The sequence below is a fragment of the Primulina huaijiensis genome, chromosome 17, assembly GCF_012295235.1.
Source record: "Primulina huaijiensis isolate GDHJ02 chromosome 17, ASM1229523v2, whole genome shotgun sequence".
Classification (NCBI taxonomy): domain Eukaryota; kingdom Viridiplantae; phylum Streptophyta; class Magnoliopsida; order Lamiales; family Gesneriaceae; genus Primulina; species Primulina huaijiensis.
The window spans coordinates 17342407-17362590 of NC_133322.1; the positions used below are offsets into that span (position 1 = coordinate 17342407).

The 20184-nt window shown below is 37.4% G+C and overlaps 2 protein-coding genes across 3 annotated transcripts; both read right to left on the minus strand.

Annotated features, from left to right (window-relative positions):
* Positions 1–558: 558 nt before the first annotated feature.
* LOC140962659 (uncharacterized) lies at positions 559–3708 on the minus strand. Its single transcript, XM_073421610.1, has 2 exons — positions 1902–3708; positions 559–1604 (listed from the first exon to the last, which is right to left on the minus strand). The coding sequence occupies exons 1-2, from the start codon at positions 3706–3708 to the stop codon at positions 559–561; spliced, it is 2853 nt and encodes a 950-aa protein (XP_073277711.1).
* A 6867-nt stretch (positions 3709–10575) lies between these two features.
* LOC140962367 (cis-prenyltransferase 4, chloroplastic-like) lies at positions 10576–12715 on the minus strand. Of its 2 annotated transcripts, none has more exons than XM_073421234.1 (3): positions 12264–12715; positions 12089–12156; positions 10576–11509 (listed from the first exon to the last, which is right to left on the minus strand). In XM_073421234.1, exons 1-3 carry the CDS (start codon positions 12666–12668, stop codon positions 11062–11064), a joined length of 921 nt encoding a protein of 306 aa, XP_073277335.1. In that variant the 5' UTR covers positions 12669–12715; the 3' UTR covers positions 10576–11061. The 2 variants fall into 2 exon arrangements, with proteins under 2 accessions (XP_073277335.1, XP_073277334.1); XM_073421233.1 differs by having other exon boundaries at positions 10581–11509; positions 12252–12714.
* Between the last annotated feature and the right edge of the window lie 7469 nt (positions 12716–20184).

Genomic DNA, 20184 nt, shown 5'->3' on the forward strand with positions numbered 1-20184 from the left:
CTCGTAGCATATCTTCAAGGGTTTGTATTGTTCTCTCTGTTTGGCCATCAGTTTGAGGGTGATAAGCTGTACTGAGAGTAACCTTAGTCCCCATAGCTTGTTGAAAACTTTTCCAGAACCGAGATACAAATCTTGGATCTCTATCAGACAGAATGCTTGCCGGAACTCCATGTAATCGCACAATATTGTCCATGTATATGGTAGCCAATTTTTCCAGATTATAATTCATGCGGACATGTAGAAAATGTGCAGATTTTGTGAGTCTATCTACGATTACTCATATTCCATTATGACTTTGCCTAGACTTTGGTAAACCTACTACAAAATCCATGGAAATATGTTCCCATTTCCATTCTGGAATTTCCAAGGGTTGAAGAAGTCCTTCAGGCCGTTGATGTTCAGCTTTAACTTGTTGACAGACCTGGCATCTAGAGATGTATTCTGCTACATCCTTCTTCATTCCGCTCCACCAAAAATTTTCTTTAAATCTCTGTACATTTTTGTACTGCCGGGGTGAACCGAAAATTTTGAATTATGTGCTTCAGACATTACTTCCTGTCAAAGATTCTCGATGTTTGGTACACACAATCGTCCTTTCATCCACAAAACTCCCTTCTCGTCTATATGAAGATCTTGTGACTTCTTTTCTTTGAATTGTTCTTTAAGTTTTGTCAAAGTAGGATCTTGATTCTGTCTTAACTTGACTGTTTCTTGAAAGCAGGGTTGTGCAGAAAGTGAAGCTAGGATCACTTTAACCATGTTTTTCCTACTTAAAGCATCAGCTACCTTATCTGCCTTGCCCGGGTGATAGCTTATTGTTAAATCATAATCTTTTAACAATTCAATCCATCTTCTCTGCCTCATGTTCAATTCTTTCTGTGTGAACAAATACTTGAGACTTTGATGATCTGTGAAGATCTCGCATTTGGCGCCGTAAAGATAATGCCTCCAAATTTTTAAGGCAAAAACTACCGCAGCTAGTTCGAGGTCGTGACCAGGATAATTTTTCTCGTACGGCTTCAATTGTCTTGATGCATATGCGATTACTCTTCCTTCTTGCATGCGTACGCATCCTAAACCCTCTTTTGATGCGTCACTGTAAATGGTAAAGCTTTTGTCCTCAGTGTGTAGAACCAGTACTGGTGTAGATGCAAGCTTTTCCTTGAGCGTTTGGAAGCTCTTTTCACACTCCTCACTCCAGTTAAATTTTGAGTTCTTTTGTGTGAGTTTTGTAAGAGGCGTAGCTATTGAAGAGAATCCTTCAACAAATTTTCGATAGTAACCTGCCAATCCCAGAAAGCTTCGAATTTCAGTTACTGCCTTAGGTCTCGGCCAGCCAGTGATTGCTTCCACCTTTTTAGGGTCCACAGATACTCCTTCTTTTGAAATGATATGGCCTAAGAAAGTCACACTTTTTAGCCAGAATTCGCATTTCTTGAATTTCGCGTACAACTCTTTTTCTCTTAACATCTGAAGAGTCAAGTGAAGATGTTCTTTGTGATCCTCTTCACTTGGGGAATATACGAGAATGTCATCGATAAATACCACCACAAATTTGTCGAGAAATGGCTTGAATACTCTGTTCATGAGATCCATGAAAGCTGCTGGAGCATTTGTCAATCCAAATGGCATTACCATAAACTCATAATGGCCATATCTTGTTCTGAAAGCTGTCTTCGGAACGTCTTCTGGTTTTACCTTCAGTTGATGATATCCTGTCCTCAAATCAAGCTTGGAAAATACTGTTGCTCTTTTGAGTTGATCGAAAAGATCATCTATCCTTGGAAGAGGATATCTGTTTTTGATTGTGATCTTGTTGAGTTCTCTATAATCGATACACAATCTCATACTTCCATCTTTTTTTTTTTTTTTTAAGACTGGAGCTCCCCAAGGAGAGACACTTGGTCTAATTTGTTTCTTGTCTAACAACTCTTGGAGTTGTTCTTTTAGCTCATTGAGTTCTGCTGGAGCCATTCGATAGGGTGCCTTTGATATTGGTGTAGCACCTAGTACCAAGTTAATCTCGAATTCTATCTCACGGTCCGGGACCATTCCAGGTAGCTCTTCTGGAAAGACATCCGAAAATTTTTGTACCACTGGAATATCTTCTATCTTGAGCTCGACTCCTTCTTTTACTTCATTTACCATTGCTAGGTAGACTATTTCTCCAGACTTCATGGCTTTCCAGGTTTGAGATGCAGAAAGGAGGAATTTACGTTTCTTAGCCTTGCCATGGTATGTGATTTCTTTTTGGCTTGGAGTTCGGAGTTTGATAATCTTACGCCGACAATCTACTATTGCATGACTCTTGGATAACCAATCCATTCCCAGAATAACGTCGAACTCCACCATGTTGACTTGAATCAATTCAGCGTTGAATGTGTGTTCATTGATATATACTATGCAGTTCCGATGTATCTTATGTGTTTCAATTGTTTTACTGGTGGGAGTAGCAATTCTAAAAGGTTCAACAAGTATCTCTGGTATAAGCCCTAACTTCTTAGTGTATCTCTTAGAAATAAATGAATGAGTGGCACCACAGTCAAACAACACATAAGCTGAAATTTTATTGATTATAATGGTACCTGCCACGACATCGTTTGCATCATCTGCCTCTTCTTGAGTTATGGCAAACATACGAGCATTGGTCTTATTCTCCTTTGGCTTGTTGGGGGTAGCATTAGTGTTTGACCATGTCATTTTCTTTAATGGTTCAGGACAATTAGCAATTCGGTGTCCCATCTTCCCACAATTAAAGCAAGCACCAGTGTTCCTTCGACATTCTCCAATGTGTCGGTAGTTGCATAATGGACACGGTTTTATGCTTGAGAATGTCGTAGTTGAATTGGAAGGAGTTCTCTTGAATGGTCCACTCGATTGGTTTGACCTTTTAACTGGTTGTTTACCTTGAAAAGATTGTCCAGTGAGAGGTCGTTTATTTTTATTTTCATCTTCTCGGCTCTTGATATCAGTCTCAGCTCTAATGGCTGCTCCCATTAAATCATCAAAACTTGTGGGTTGGTAAACTGCCAGAGCTGATTGGATACGTCTGTTCAGACCACGTTTGAAACGATGCATCTTCAGGATATCATCTGCCATGATGGCAGGAGCATAGGTTCCAAGGGAGTTGAATTTAGAAGTGTACTCCACAACAGACATATCAGGGGTTTGAGTAAAATTCTCGAATTCACTCAACAATTTTAATCTCAACTCTGATGGATAGTACTGTTTCAAGAATGCTTCTCGAAATCTTTGCCATGTGATTGGTCCGACTTCTGTCATATTTGCTGATATTGTCTCCCACCATTTAGCCGCCTTTTCTTCTAGGAATGGTGTCACCACAGTCACTTTTAGTTCATTTGGCACTTCAAGCAATTGGAGTTGTGTCTCAATATTCTTGAGCCAGCCTTGACCAACTTCTGGGTCAGGGTTGCCGTCAAACGTTGGGACTCGATTCCTCCGAAGAGATTCATAATGGTGTTTGATTCCATTCGGTGGTGGAGGTGGTGGTGGCTGATTAGTGTTGGTATTTAAATGGCTCATTCCTTGGAGAGTTGTTGCCACAATGGTTGCTATGGCCATTAAATCTTCTCTGCTAAGGCCAACTCTTGCTGGTGGTGGTGTATCTTCGTTGTTATTGTTGTTGCAATCATTGTTGCGATTGGCATATCGCGGGTTGCGGTTGCTACGATGGGGTCTCTCTGCCATTTCCTACACGCATGAGAATTTCTAAGAGGTTTGAATAATTATGTACAAAAATATTGAAGATTATCTCAAATATGAAATCAATTAAGGAATAGATCAAATAAACTTTTTATTGATTCCAATGAAAAGGAAAAGCAATACAGATCAAAGTTTTCAGAAGTGCAATGATAAGAAGTAAAAGAAACAAAATGAGTTATCAATCCTTATTACAAATAGTCACGACACTAAATACTCAATCATCTAAAATCTCGCCATCTCCTAGTACTTCATCTTCCATCCGTTCTTCTACCGGTTCTACTTCCGGCTCCAATGCCATAATGATGGCATCCTCAAGATGATGAACATGATTCTGTAATTGTACATTTTGCATAGTAAAATTCTGCACCGAATTCTGCAGTTCTTGAATGGTTGCCTCATCTTGCTGACGACGTTGTTTTTCCATTAGCAACATTTGTTGAATCTGAGACTGTAGTGCTTGGGATTCCTCTAACATTCGTTGGCGTAATCCATCCATTTCAAGGGCTATTGTTTGGATAGCCTCTAGTTTGTTCTTGGTCATTTCGTGTTGTTTTTCTTCTGAGTTAAGATAATAAGCAAACCTTTTCACGTCAGCCTGAAGATGATCTTTGATATCTTCTAGTTCTTGTTTTTCCTTCTTCAAGTTTTCATACACCAAATCTTTGTCTAACAATTGATCGTGATATTTTTGTTGTTCCTCGTAAAGTTGCGCTCTAAGATGTGCCATTGCAATTTCGTGGTCGCTAAGGGTGAGTTCACGCATACGTTTGGGTATTTCAGCACGAGTACGAGGAGCCATTTCCTGAAATAAAACAATGGAAAGGCTTAGAACAAGGAGTTATGATATTCACGATTATTACCAAAAACGGTAAAACGTGATTTTTGGATGCTTCAACAATTGAATTTTGCGATTTTCAGATGTCACGATAAGAATAGTGAATATTGTTCATTGGTAGGAAGTCGTTAGGGTCTTGCCAAAAACTGACTTTGTCTTCCCAGCCGGATTATGAACCTGGAGGGCTCTGATACCACTTAAATGTCACGACCCGATACCGGGGTGAGTTGACATCCGGCGTTGTTTTACAATTATTCAATCGTAAATCAACAAGCCTCGTAGTACAGTGTACAACCAAACCAGTATTTTTCATAAAACATACATTGTCTTTACAACGTAATCAACTTAACAAACGAGTGCGGAAGCGAACAACCTAAAAATAAAAGATAGCCAAATTCCAAAGTATGTCTTGATCAACTGAAACCTTGTTACCATCCCCAGAAATGCATTTGCTCTTCTTCTTCAACTTGTTTTTCATTCTTATCTGGGAGTGAGAGGTGTAAGGGTGAGTATTTTGTGAAATACTCAGCAAGTAGGGGACGATAGATCACAATAACACAAGAATATACATATATAGATCTTAACAATTCGAAATTTTCCGTGTCTCAACAAACGTCGGAACAATAAATAGACAAAATGATAGACACGACATAACTTATATATATTTATGTAAATATTAAATGAATTTCATGTCACAATAATAATTCATAACAAAATCAGGACATGATAATAACAATGAGCATAACTTATCATAAGCATATAGACATATCATATATTATTTGTATTGCACTGTTATTTCATCTTATTATCCATGGTGTTACTGATCAGTCCCCTATATATAATTTCTCTAAGGGGTGAGGGCATATATCGGTTATTATTACCCACCGTATCAGGGCCATAAACTTGTCATATCTTATCATGTTTTAGGAAAATTTTCCTTTTTACCATTTCTAGCTTGAATCATAACAGTGCATTTAAACATAATTCTTAGAATACACCAAATTGATGTTTAAGAATATATATTAGAATATAACATGAAACAAAAACAACATAATTTTGAAACGAAAGGAACATGCATTTGAAATTGATTTAAACATGCTTAACAATTTATCGAAACGAAATATTCATATATCAAATCGAAGGAATATATCATGTCGATCGATTTTTCGAAAACATACTTAAATACTTTAAAACATAAGCCCACTTACTGAAAAAGTGCTCCAAAATTACGGAAGAAACAAGCTGGAATTTATCGTCCGAAAATCCGTAAATTAGCTAAACTCGGTTGAAATCCGAGCAGTTTACTTGCCGAATTGTTTCACAAAATTTGACCGTATGGATGAGGCTTAAATTTTGATATGATGTTTAAAACATATGAAAGTGTAATATGAACGGTGGAGATTAGATTTGAATAAACCGTTGGACTGGAAGTTTCTCTCGAAAATGAACAGAATTTCTAGCTCGAAAATATCACTCAAGAAAATGTTGATGGTGTCCAAGCTTCATTCATGCTCTAGTTTGTGAGGTTTATGGTGTGTCTTCCCTCATTCTCAAAACATCTATTTATAGGTAAGATTGGAAAATAATTCTTATAATTTAATGCATGCTTTAAAATATTTTAATTATTTTAGTCAAAAATTTGGGCACAATTGTTTTTCAATGTTTTGAACTCTTGTTTTTTCAATGTTTTGAACTCTTGTTTTTCAATGTTTTGAGCTCATGTTTGTCAATGTTTTGAACTCCATAATAGATAATAAATATAATAATAATACTAATAATTAATAATAATAAATCATATTCTTACAGGCGAAGCTGTGGCGAGCACTCAAGGAGGGTTGGCGAGGCTGGTGCAAGGGCGAGGAGAGAGATCTATGGGCGAAGGTGTAGATGAGTGGGCGAGGGTGAGGCTGCAGGTGGGCGAGGCTTGCGCAGGGGGCGCGCTGGCGAGGGTGCAATCGTTTAGCGAGGAGGGAGGCGAGAGAGCTATGGGCGAGGGCGTAGACGAGTGGGCGAGGGCGAGGTTACAGGTGGGCGAGGCTTGCGCAGTGGGCGCGCTGGCGAGGGTGCAGGCATTCGGCGAGGAGGTCTAGCGCGTTGGGCGAGGCTAGTGCAAGGGCGAGGCGAGAGAGCTATGGGCGAGGGCATAGACGAGTGGGCGAGGGCGAGGGCGAGGCTGCAGGTGGGCGAGGCTTGCGCAAGGGGCGAGCTGGCGAGGGTGCAGGCTATGGGCGAGGAGGGCTAGCGCGTTGGGCGAGGCTGGTGCAAGGGCGAGGCGAGAGAGCTATGGGCGAGGGCGCAGACGAGTGGGCGAGGGCGAGGGCGAGGGCGAGGATGCAGGTGGGCGAGGCTTGCGCAGGGGTCGCACTGGCGAGGGTGCAGGGGTTGGGCGAGGAGGGCTAGCGCATTGGGCGAGAGCGCACAGGGGCTGATGTTGGCGAGGGTGAGGGCTGGTTCTTGAGGATGGACACGGCATGACGACGGGCGAGGGTGTGCAAGAGCAGGGCTGTAACGTGCCGAAAATTTGAAGGTCCACGTGAACCAAATGCATGCAAGTTATTAAATTTCTTGGGTATTTTATTAAATTTTTTTAAAGCATTAAATGCATGTTTATTTTATTAATTTGTGTTTAATTATTTTTATGCATTTTATGCATAATTCATGCATGATAGGATTTAATTCATGAAATTTAAAAGTTCGTGCATTAGGGTTTATTGATGCATTTTACGCTCGAACGAGGAACGGAGTCCGAAGAATTTTCAGGAAAATTATTTTATTACACGATTTATTTTTATAAATTAAGTTGAGGTGTTTTTAAGGCTATTTTTCAAAAATAGGATTTTATTGGGTTGTTTTACCTGCAAAATTTTATTTTTAACGGTACGCAAATTTTATCGAATCGGGGGACGTTTTGAGGTTTCGGCTAATGTTTTCAAAACCTTTCCAACACGAAATATTTTTGAGGAGTGCGTTTAGACTTAATGGACCTACTTCTTATTGGGCTTAATTAGCTTTTAAACCTTTCATTGTTATTTTAAAGTCCATTATCTATTATTTATCTATTTAATTAACACTTAAATACCCATTAAACTAAACCTACCCTACTCCAATAATTGAACCAGCCGACACCAATCCCTCAGCTCCTTTTCCCATCGGTTTCCTCACCAGCAACCTCAAGGCTTCATCGGTCTCACCATTTCTTCAAAGGAAAAATCATCCCGGGTCTCCATTGCATCGTTCTTGTTCTTCAATCGTTAAGGCACGTGCTGTAACAACCTTGCTGCATCATTCACATTATATATGTCTGAAATGTTTGTATCATGCATGCTATTTTTTGATCCAACCATGTGTGTGTGAGTTCTTCGGTTTTCATGTGTATAATATGTATTTTTATGCTCACTTCTCACGTTTTCGTCAGTGATTGTGCAAGGGGGCTGCTGTGTTATTTTATTACGAGGATGATAATGGTGACAGGATGCTGTTTCAAGGATTAGCAAGCGGGTTGGGGTTGTAAGTTGAAGGGCCGAAAGTTTGTTTGCTACGTGGGGTGTGGTTGGTACAGATCGATGAATGGGCTGGGACCGGTAGTGCAAGAGTAATTCGAGGCATAAACCAGACCGTGTGGAGTCTGAACCAAGGCCGAGGGTATCTCACACACTGCTGGGACCATCATTGAAACCGATCGCGCTGGTGTTAGAGTCGTTGGCGGCGAGGCGTAGTCTTGGGAGGCAAGGGAGTGATCGCGTTTTCTCTTGTGCATGGGGCTAGGTCTGTGGGTCTGGTTGGTCCATTAGGGTCCGGTCTTGGTCCCTAGTAGGTTGGTTCGTGGCTGGTGAGAGCTTGGGCGAGCCGGGAGTTGCTAAGAGGCGAGTGGCGTCAATACGGGTTGGGGTAAGGAAGTTGCAGTTTTCCAGCAACTTTCCAGCAGCTGTAGGAGGTTGTTTTCGTGAGTTTAGGGGCTAGAATTGTTGGGTTTTAGGACATTTAAATGTTTATAAGGTGGTTTTAGGACTTTTAAATGTTTATAAGGTGTGGTAGAAAGTTGAGAAAATTTTGGTTAAGTTTTGGTCCAATTCGAGTTAAAACCGAGACTCCGGTCTAAGTTTTTAAAACGAAGCGGATAAGTTGTATAGTGGGCTCGAGCTTACGTCTATGAAGGATTTTAATATGTTTTGGGATATTTTAAGGAGTTTGGTAAGCTTCGGGTCAATTTTAAAGGTCCAGGGTAAAAACGTTAATTTTTGGGTTTTCAGGCTCAAAATGGTCATTTTGCACCCGGGGTGAGATTTTGGTCCTGGCAGCACACTGAGCACAAATTATGATATTTTAAATGATTATGCATCATGTTTACGATTTTTACGTTATTATGATAATTATGATGCATGCTTGGTTTAAAGGAAAAATTATGTATATGCATGTTTTTATTAAGTGATGAATACGATGACACGTTTTGAAGGAAGTGATTTAGTTGTGACTAACACGATGACACGATGATATGATTGGAGATATCGTGAGGGAAAAGGCCCCAGAGAGAGCCCGACGATCGTATTTCCATTGACATGATATGATGATATGATAGGCCGAGGCTCAGTTGACGGGTGAGAGTATCGCTGATGTCCCCCGTCGCCTGGTACCGTGGTTACACGTAGATGGATCCATCGACTGACATGATGACATGATGATACGATAGTCACAGCTAATAAACTGAATTCAAATTAATATTTTAACACGTATATGATGATACATGCTATTACCATGTTTTGACAGGTCACGGTTAAGCATACAATATGATAACATGATGAGACATGTTTTGACACGTTACGATATTACACGACACGCTTATGTTCATGTTTTTAAGCTCATGAAATGCATGTTGATTATGTTATTTTTCACTGTTGTGTGCTACGTATATGTACTTGTTATTACTGGTACAGGTGTGTTGAGTCTTTAGACTCATTAGGCGTGTGTGATGCAGGTGAGCATTTTGATCAGGGGACTGGAGGTGCTGAAGACTGAGTAGGCAGGCGGGATGTGTAGTGACACGACCGAGGACCATTATTTTTCCGCTTATTGATTCATGTGTTTTGAGAGGAGTTACGCATTTTTATATGTTGATGATTTTACGATTCTTACACGTTTACATTTACGTTGATTTTGGATGACGTTAGTTATTTTTAAATTGCGCTACTTTTATTGACAAATAAATACGATTATTTTAAATGTTATTTTGTGATTGCGAGCTTTAAAAAAATATATATTTCCGCACTTTTAAAAACGCGTAGACGTTTCAATGGCTGTGGGCGAGCGTGTGGAGCTTGCAGATGGGTGAGGCTCGTGAGTGGGCGAGAGGAAGGAGGGTGGAGGCGGATGTGCGCTGAAGAGGTCAAATACGTGGGGAGAGCTAATGAGTGGTAGGAGAAGAATACACAACTCACATGTTGTAACCCAAGCACAAAAATTAATAAAACTACAAACATGCGATTCAGTTCGACTTGGGAGGGGGAGACTGGTGATACCCCATAAATGGGTCCCTTAAGATCAGGCCCAAATCCCCGGATCATCCCTATCCCAGATGGAAGGCCCATGACAGACCCATGTATTCTCCTATAAATACTAGGTTTGAGTGTCTAATTGAGCATTCAATATATTCACTATATTCTTTTCAGCAGTACCTTTAGATGCTCTCCCCTCATATCCTCAGTTTCTGACTTGAGCGTCGGAAAGGCTACGCCGGGATACTCTCACGACCCCTTTCTAACAGTCTTTTTCGTGATTTCAGGCTCAAGACAATTTCGAAACCTGCATCTGGATTAATAACACTTGCTACCCTAAATTTCCCGTAAGTATCAATCTAGGTTTTTTCAGAGTTTCCGTACGAATGGCCAGGTTTCTCGATTTGTTTTTTAGAAATTAAATTTAATATGTATATAAATATAACTTGGTAAAATTTAATAAGATAAATAAACTAATTAAATAAAAAGTAAAATGAATGTGATAACACCTACTTAATGAATGCTCACAATCCGATAAATCAATACTTCTTTTACTCTCTGATATATCTGATACTCCACATTTCCTGAATGATAATGTGAACCTAACAAGTGCTGATATAATCAACACCCAAAAAAATCTGGTATCCAATGTCTAGCCAACAAGAACATAACAGAAGTGCATAGCCGTTGGAGCCGTCCGCAGGGACGTACTAGTTGGGTGGCAAAAACTTCTGAATTTCACTTCAATGTGAATGTTTATTGATTTTAAGGAGTGATCTTCAGTGCAGTGCAAGACGATACAGATATCATCTGCTTAGTCGAATTTTTGTTCACTGTAGTAATTGCTCTCTGCTACAAGTATCCAAGATACATTATGTTATCTTGGTAGAAGAGGTTTCATATGATTCGGCTTCTGAGTTCTGATGTCAGGAATTTTTTAAGGGCGACGAATGAGTAAATGAGACTTTAGGATGATCTATCGTGTAGTCCATTTACCATCCCACTCAGCAAAATTCAAGAACTTCTTCCACCATATCGTCTCTGCCTTTGCTGAAAAGAGCGCAAAGCCTTCACAAACTCATCTTCTCCAAAATCAGGCCAGAGAGAATTTGTGAAATACAGTTCGGTGTAAGCCAGTTGCCACAACAAGAAATTACTAATCCTAAGCTCACCACTGGTCCGTATTAGCAGATCAGGGTTTGGAAACTCAGTACAATTTGTTTCCAACTCCCTTTCAAGTAAAAACTTATTGATATCTTCTGGTTCAATGAGACCGTCTTTCACTTTCTGTGCGATATTTTGGCAAGCTTGCACTAGATCGTTTTGACCACTGTAATTAACCGCAAGAATGAAGTGAAGCTGAGAGTTGTTCTTTGTAGCTTCCGCCGCTTCACTTAGCAAGACCTGAAGTCGTTTCGAAAGTTTGGTGCAGTCTCCAATAACAGAAATGTGAACCTTCCCTCTGTCCAGATCCATTAAGTAAAAGATAAACTTCGTTACATACCAATAGATATGATGTAGTTATACATGTATCACCACGACAAGAAGCAATCAAAAAAATAAAAGACAATTTACGAATATACAAAAGAGAGAACTTTGATTAGAAAAACGATGATCTCAGATAATGAAATTGTGGAGAATTTATACAGACAGGATTGAGATTTGGGATCAACTGATTGATAATAAGTCATGTAATACAATCATCATCCCGCAACCCGCTCTAATGAATGACAGTTTCATACAGTAACATTAAAAACAAAACAAAATCCTGGTACCAGTTACTTCAAAAGTAACCAAGAATTCAAGCTAAGCAAATAGTCCAAAAGTATCACACCACCCGAAGGTAAAATTTTGATCGATCTAAAGAAAGACGTAAACATGGAACAATACAACAAGATGCTGATTTATCCCCAAAACGCATATATAAGAATCACATTGAAGCACGAATTACTTAATGAATCACTTCACATAAATCAATAATATACCAGCATTTCATGATTAACAGTAGATAATAAAGTAGGAAGTAAATTTAACAACAGACCTTATCAAATGTTGGAGTTCATTTCTCAATCCTCTGTCGAACAATCCCATCAAGAAATCTGTTTCCATCTACAATCAAATTAGTAGAAAACACAAAATCAAGTAAAACCAAACAAAAGCTTCCGTTTTTCTGAAAATGAAGTTAAGGTTATGAAATATTTTACTTTGGGACGAACCCAATTGTCGGATGAGAAAGCAAAGACCGTGAGAACCCTGATCCCCCACTTGCAGCACAAGCCCACGACTCTCCTTAGAGCCCGAGCCCCGGCCTCGTAACCCGATCCAGCTGGCAAACCCCTCATCCGGGCCCACCTCCGGTTCCCGTCCATAATCACCGCCACATGGCTTGGCATCGACTCCTCCCGGAGCCCTGAAGGAAGCGGACTCGGGTCTTCCTCCGCATAATGAACAGGCAGCAAGCCATTGATTGATACGCCGTTTCCCGGAGGTTCAGTCTCCGTGAAAGCTTTAGGAATGAAGAAAAACGAAGGACGGCGCGTGTTCGGAGAGAGTTCTGGCGCGTGAGGGAATCGCTGATGTTTGAGGGGTGAAGGATGGATTTGGAAAGAGCTCGCTGCCATTGCACTGCGAGGAGGATAAGACTTTTCAAGGTCAAAAGAATAATGACTTGTAACTAGCTAAATCATATTATTTTAAAAAAAAATCACAATTAACCGTCACAATTTTTTGGCTTCGACCGACTCATAAAATTATATTATTTTTTACATAAAATAATATTTTTTTTTATTAAAAATATGAATTAAATCGGCTCATTTTATTATATATATATAGGATTAATAAATCAAAGTGTCCATATTGTTTCCACCTTTGCTCATTCATGTCCCTCAAATTTTTGTTACAAAAATTCCTGTGAGAAAGTCTCACGGATCAATTTTGTGAAAAAGATATTATATATAGGTCATCCACGAAAAAATATTTCTTTTTATGTCAAATATATTAATTTTTATTGTAAATATGGACAAGAGTGATCTGTCTCACGAATAAAGATCCGTGAGACCGTCTTATGAAAAACCTACTCAATTTTTTTTGTGTCATTTATATCTGTCATCCGCAATTTTGTTTTCGAAACACGTCCCGATTGCCAACTAATATGTTAAAAATTATACAAAAACTCTTGTGAGACGGTCTCACGGATCAATTTCGTGGGTCGAATCTCTTATTTGAGTCATTCATGAAAAAGTATTACTTTTTATGCTAAGAGTATTACTTTTTATTGTGAATATCGGTAGAGTTGATCCGTCTCACAGATAAAGATTCGTGAGACCGTCTCATAAGAGACCTACTCTAAAAATTAACGGGATGTAGATTTTCACATGAGTCAGGGAAAAGCCCAAAATATATATTCATCTTCTTTATTTCCACTTTACAAATCCTAATCCCCAAAATCAATCTTCCCTTTCCTCCCAACTCCTGTGGCAGCCGGCCTATTTGTCTCTGATATTAGGCGGCGACGGCAAGTCGAGCAAAAAAGCCACTGAGAAACCATGATCATAAATATATTTTTTAACATAATGGGTTTCCTATCATGTTTTGCAATTGAAAACACAAATTTGTATCACATTTGAGTATTACAATGAGTATAGTTTATGATTATTTTATAGCCAAATCGTTTCAATATTGGACATTTGGTACTGATTTTGTTATTTCTTGTAGCTTAAAGTGAAGAAAAACTATTGTCATTGATATCTGATGAATAGACGAAGTAGAAGCTTCTTGAATTGCACCCCGGACTATGATATTTATGTTGGGCTATAGTATTCTCGCACCCAAGACGCAGCGGAAGTTTAAATTTTTGTTCTTGGGCGTCGTGTATTTAAAAATATTCATAGGGCGTTTAGAATTATACATTTGCGTTCTAAACGCTGGACTCCAAACTACTCCGGAAATTACGCGAAGATAGCTCTTCTTGTAAATCCGTACGAACGACACTTCTGCTTTGATCACCTGATTGGGTCCACGATCAAAAAATGAATTTCTTGTTTGGATTGCACTAGTAATTCCAAACAATTCTTGCGTTGAAATTGTAATTTCCGAATTTTCAAAAGACGGAGATGGTGCAACAGCGGAGATGCGACGATGGAAGAACCAAAAGGGCCAAGGATTTTTTTTTTATCTTTTTTTCTTAGGTTGGCCGAGAGTTTTTCCAAGGGGAGGTGAGAATTTTTGAGTTTTTTATGTGCAAAAACTTGTGTGTTTTATCATGAGTCCCAGCGGTGTATATATAGAGTGAGACTCCTAATCCAATTAGAAGTTCTTTTCCCACAAAGACTCTAATAATTTCATTATATTAAAACTCTCATATAATTAATATATAATGTATTTATTAACTTTTAGTAATACATGATTTAATAATATCATATACACATATTTTAGATCACCATATAAAATATATATGTACATTAATTAAAATAAATAACTATTATTTAATTTTATAAATTAACTCCTTGGTTAATTAAATTCTAGACTCCTCTAAAACATATGTGAGAATTTGTGCATGTTAGTAGTCACCAATATTAGCACAATCATTTAATCAGTAAATTTCAAACTGACAAAAAAATGATTCTGAACTCATTATAATCTCGATCGACGATTCGAGAGCGAAGATGTACCAAGGATATAAGTCTTGTTCATATAATGAAAATCGAAAATTTCGAAGATCAAAATTTTCATTTGCCAAATTTAGAACTTACCATATATGGCAGTTACTATATTTGGCAGCTGCCGGTTTTGTAAACTCCTTTACTAAAAACAGGCAGTTCCACTCTCTTTCCTTGTTTAGCAACCATGCCAACTTCCATTTCTTCCATCCTAAGAAATCAGCTCATAAACTCCTTTATAAGCTTCCTGTTTGATCTCCGTCAAACTATAGTCGTCAAATTCCAACTCCTTGAAATTTGACTATCTCAACGGGAACACAGAATCTGATACTTGTGTGACCCTCTATGATTTAGGGATACAGCTGACTGTGGGTTCACATTTCCATGTGATTCATAATAATATTTATTCTTATTCGAGCTTACCCTAGTTAGCCCCATTCTTTTCATCAACATCTTGATCAAGAATGTTAGAACTCATTTCTGATTACACGCATCAGATTATGGTAAGAGCGTCTAGTAGTACCGCCCCATGATCCCTAAGTATCACTGATAGTGCCTGCAAGAACCTTTAGTCATGGTTAGCGTACAGTACGGTCCCTTCAACACATATATCCCGATCGAATCTGCAACCATTGGTGTATCGAGAGTTGCATATGAATTCGATAGCGATGTGATTTATCTTCGAGTAATAGTGTCACGGTATGCATAACTAAGGAAACACCTTTCCAAACTACACATATCTTACTCTGGCCAGAGATTTCTTGCACTATTGATTCATTAGATCACATAGGATATCTTTACTCATAGGTAAACGGTGAATCCCCGACTACAATTCATTTGCTCCTACGTATTTCTAAACTACACCCAATCTCGCCATCCGATGACCCTCGATGGAGTCGATAAACGGATCAAAGTGCATGCTAGTACGTATAGTCCTTACATTGTCCTAGGTCAAAGGACTAATGGTGTACAACCATAATTGCGGACTATTCCAATCGATAAGTGAGAACCACTTGGACAGTCCGAGGGAGGGTTGTTAAGTGCATCATCACATGATCACCCATCTGTGTGAATGGACATATCCATGCCCTTGCTAATGAAACATGGCGTTTACATCACATATATTAGTCTCGAGCTCGAGCGAACTTTATCCTTATTTTAGATGATTGAATCGACTAGGAACCTGTTTAGAATATACGGTACACTTCTTAATGAGTTTCATGGTCTTACGTTGAGAGGCAGACCTCATGGTACCTATTATATATTCAAATACTTTATCTATGCAGCTTACATGGGTATACAGATAAAGTATAATGTTATAATCGAATAAAATCGTAAAATATTATTAAAATAAAGATTGTTTTAAATCAGAGTCAATAAAATCGGAGTCACAAGTTGGCTTGTCGGGCACTTACTCAAACAATTTCTTCTTCTTTGATTAAAAAAAATTATAACTTTTGTTTAATTCTTGATGGACTAAAAATATTTAATTTAACTATTTGTTGGACTAAACCTTTGAATTTTTGTATTTTTTTACATATAAAACTGGAGAAGATTCATTCTTTAGTTTGAAACTATATTATAATGGAAAAATGAAGGCCACGAGTATATCCAAAAAAATATGTTGGATTATGACAAGGTAGATGCCAATACAATCAAAATGGTTCATTTGTATGGATATGCCGAGGAATTAGGCTTCGAAGAGACAGAGAGGCCTTGGTTTTGGAACCAAAATAGGGCCTAATTCTCAGCTAACCACCAAGTGGAGATATATATAGCATATGAATGTGATGATGAGATTGGTAGTAATGGTGAAACAGGTTCATAAAGGAAGGAAGTGGATGATTATCAGGAAGAAGAGAGTTTCATGATATTGATTATGAGTTTGAGGAGGAATATTTAAAAATATTACTTCCATTTGATTCTATGTCACTTAGATATATGAATTTATTTTTTTAATTGAGTTGTTATTTCTTTACCCTTTTCACATAAATCCAATAAGAAAATTATTTTGACATAAATCTAATAAGGAACGAATGCTTCGGTTTCAAAATTGAAAAAAATTATAAATGTCAGCAGATATGTTTTGAAAAGAAATGGACTAGAATCACAAATAATATTTTGTTCTTTTGTTTACGACATACCAGACAAAACATATAAGATGAATTTTCATTTTCAAGTTTTCATTTTAAATTGAGAAAAAAAAATTGGATGCAATGAAGTATTTGGTTTGCTTATTTAATAATGAGATGCCAAAAATACCAAAGAAATTAGAAAAATAATAAATAGAAATGGACTGTTTATTATTTAGTTTTGCTATTTGTGAGAATTTACTTAAAGTTTAATCTTATGGAACTGTGAGAAAATTGAAAACAATAACAAATACCAACAGATGTATTCTTTCTCATTAGCTCAAATGTCCAAAGAACAACATGTCTTTGAAATAGATGAAAAACATGAACTCATAAGTTCAAAAATACCAACTTAACAAGAATTAGAAAAAATTGAAAGAAATAACAAATTCCAGCATGTGTGATTCCAGCATGTGTGTTCTTCCCCTTTAGCTCAAATGTCAAAAGAACAACAGGTCATTGAAACAGAAGAAAAATATGAAAGTGTAAGTTCCAAAATATCAACTTAACAATAATTAAAAAATTAAATACATATATTAAACTATTGATTTCTTCTTTCTGCTTTTAAATTCACCAACAGAAGGAATCATCTTTTTCTTTGTTCTCCTTTCGTTAACTCTAACCTTAGGAGGTACTACAATCAGAGAATTAAATAGTTTTCGTGTATGACAAAGCCCATACATTCGTGGTATAATAATTTGAGCACAATTCATATATATCTATACCATGGTGACCAGCAGCAGCAATAGTATGTACACAAGGAAGTCTATCAATATCGAAAACTCGACGACGATATGTTCTTCCATTTAACTCTACAACTGCATCATGGCCAACTCGAATGACGTGGTATTCAAAAGTATTCATATGAACAACTTTCATTTTCTGTGACTCAATAAATCTTGATCACAAGATCGCCTCAGCCCATAGAGTAAGATGTCGTGTTGAAGCAACGACAGCTTTGCGATGATTATTGAACCACGATGAGATAAGACTTTGAATTGCTTCCAACAAAGCAATCATTGGTAGCTCGCTAGCAAATTAACACCAACTTTGCATTGATTGATTCCGATCCATTTGTTGTCATAATATTATACCGAGAACCAGGAAAGTATGCTCTTGCCCATTTTTCTCTCTCAATGCTGCCCTCGAGATATTTTGTAAAACTTGGATAGCTGTTTTTCATCTCTTCATACAATTCATCAAAGTCAACATGATTATAAGCTTTAGCAGCTCGCATAAACAATGCAATTCTACCTACCTTTGACTTTGACCCTGACTTGATGTTTTGCCCAGATGCCACATGCAATGCCCATGTCGTGCTTGCTTGTGTACAGAGGAAAGACCATTGATGATTCCTTTATGTCTGTCAGAAATAAAAACTAACTAAACATCATCAGATATCAATTCATGCAACTTTTCAAAAAACCAAGTCCAAGATTCTTCGTATTCTGAATCAGCAACTGCCCAAGCAATAGGATACTGGTGGTGGTTTCCATCTTCTGCTGTGCCTATCAGTAAAACACCTTTATATTTTCCTGTCAAATACGTACCATCAACTGATATCACCTTCCTCATATATCTAAATCCTGCAATACAGGCAAGGTAGGCCAAAAACATATATTTGAAGCTACCATCTTCGTTGACCTTCAAATGTGTTGTTGACCCTGGATTCACTTGTTCAATCATGTACAAATATGCTGGAAGTAATTTGAAACTTTCGACAGGATCACCCCTCAGTTGATTTATGGTAAGCTGCTTCCCCTTCCAAGCTTTAAAGCAGCTAATCTCAACGCCCTTATTTTGCATCATTGTTTGTATTGATTTCAAGGCAGGCATTTTTTGTTGTCCTCTGAAATTTTCCACCAACATATCTGATACTATAGCTGCACCTGCTTTTCGATGCTTCCTTTTTCGATTAGTCAGATCACAAGTATGCTTATTTCAATAAGTTCGAATCGAAAACCGTGATGATCCCTTTTTTGTGTTACTCGCGCCCTCCAACTGCAATTATCATCTACACATCTTACTGAATACAGAATCGTGGTGAATTTTAAAACTAGCATCTCAAATGAAGCTTTCACCTCAATATTATACAATTCTCTTTGAACATCTATTTTGCTGTCGAACTCTTTACCAACTGACAAATCAGACTCATCGGTAAATCTATATACCTGCTCACTGCTAGAACCAAGCAATATAAATTTTTGGCTATCATTGGCCACTGGTTCACCATTGTCAGACTCCAATTCAACACAGTTGTATTACTCTACAATTCACATTCTCGTTCATATTTTCCACATCATCATTTTTTTATCTTCACTTCACCATTACTTAACTATAAAGACGCCATCAAAGTGTTCATCTCTATAAAATTCACCATTAGCATAATCACTAAGATCATCACAAATATTACCACCACGATCATTATCTCGACATAAACTTAATTCAGAATCAACAAAATCACCACGACAATTGTTATCAATGTGTATATGAAATTTAGAACCACAAGAATCATCATAACCATGTTAACTAAATTCATTATCAACATTATTGTCACAAATAACTTGAACTTTCTTTTCAATTTCTACATGTAGCAAAGGCATATGATGTGTATCACCAAGCAATAGATAGGTCAACAGACACTTTTCACATCTTAAATATATCGGACCAAGAATATGATCACAAATATGTGTTGAGTAACTGAATTTTAATTCAAGCTCACTTTTGTTCAAGCCACAATTCACGTATATTTGATCTTTCAGCATTGATATGGTTACTTCAGCGTCATCAAAATTTATGGCTCTATATCCACCATTCAACCCCGAGCACCATTCAGGTTCTTCTCGCTCATTATTTTCCATTTTCCATCATATCGGAACAAAACAATGGCCTGCGTCATTTTCTTGTAGAAAAAAAAAGAAAGAAGTATGCTTTTAAGTAAAAAAAAAATGCATCACTCAAAATTAAAGGAAATTGAAAATCAAAATTAAAATTATCTATTCATTTCATGTATGAACTTTTTTTTCTTAAAAAAAATACAAAATTTATTTTATAATTTGATAATTCTGAAGAAAATATCAAACGCACTTCTTTATCTAAAAAAAATACCAATACAAAATTTATTTTATTCTTTGGTGATTTTGAAGCAAATATAAAAAGAACGGATGTTAAAAAAAATTAAGAATGTTCAGGAAGTTATTTGGAAATCCTGAAGCAATAGGCTATTAAAAGTTGACTTTCTTAGTTTTTTTTTCCCTTTTGTCTTATTCTTAAATCAACATAATATTAAAATTCAAGAACCTCCATCATTATAACATCACTAATTGTCTTATTCTTTAAATAAATAA

What these genes read in the sequence shown, in the direction of transcription:
- LOC140962659 (XM_073421610.1), bottom strand. Translation starts at nt 3,708, where the DNA reads ATGGCAGAGAGACCCCATCGTAGCAACCGCAACCCGCGATATGCCAAT. An exon ending in CAAGAAACAAATTAGACCAA is followed by an intron (nt 1,605 to 1,901) that starts GTGTCTCTCCTT and finishes CAAATGCTCCAG; the next exon opens with CAGCTTTCATGGATCTCATG.
- LOC140962367 (XM_073421233.1), bottom strand. Translation starts at nt 12,668, where the DNA reads ATGGCAGCGAGCTCTTTCCAAATCCATCCTTCACCCCTCAAACATCAG. An exon ending in ACAATTGGGTTCGTCCCAAA is followed by an intron (nt 12,157 to 12,251) that starts GTAAAATATTTC and finishes ATTTGATTGTAG; the next exon opens with ATGGAAACAGATTTCTTGAT. An exon ending in GAACTCCAACATTTGATAAG is followed by an intron (nt 11,510 to 12,088) that starts GTCTGTTGTTAA and finishes GGATCTGGACAG; the next exon opens with AGGGAAGGTTCACATTTCTG.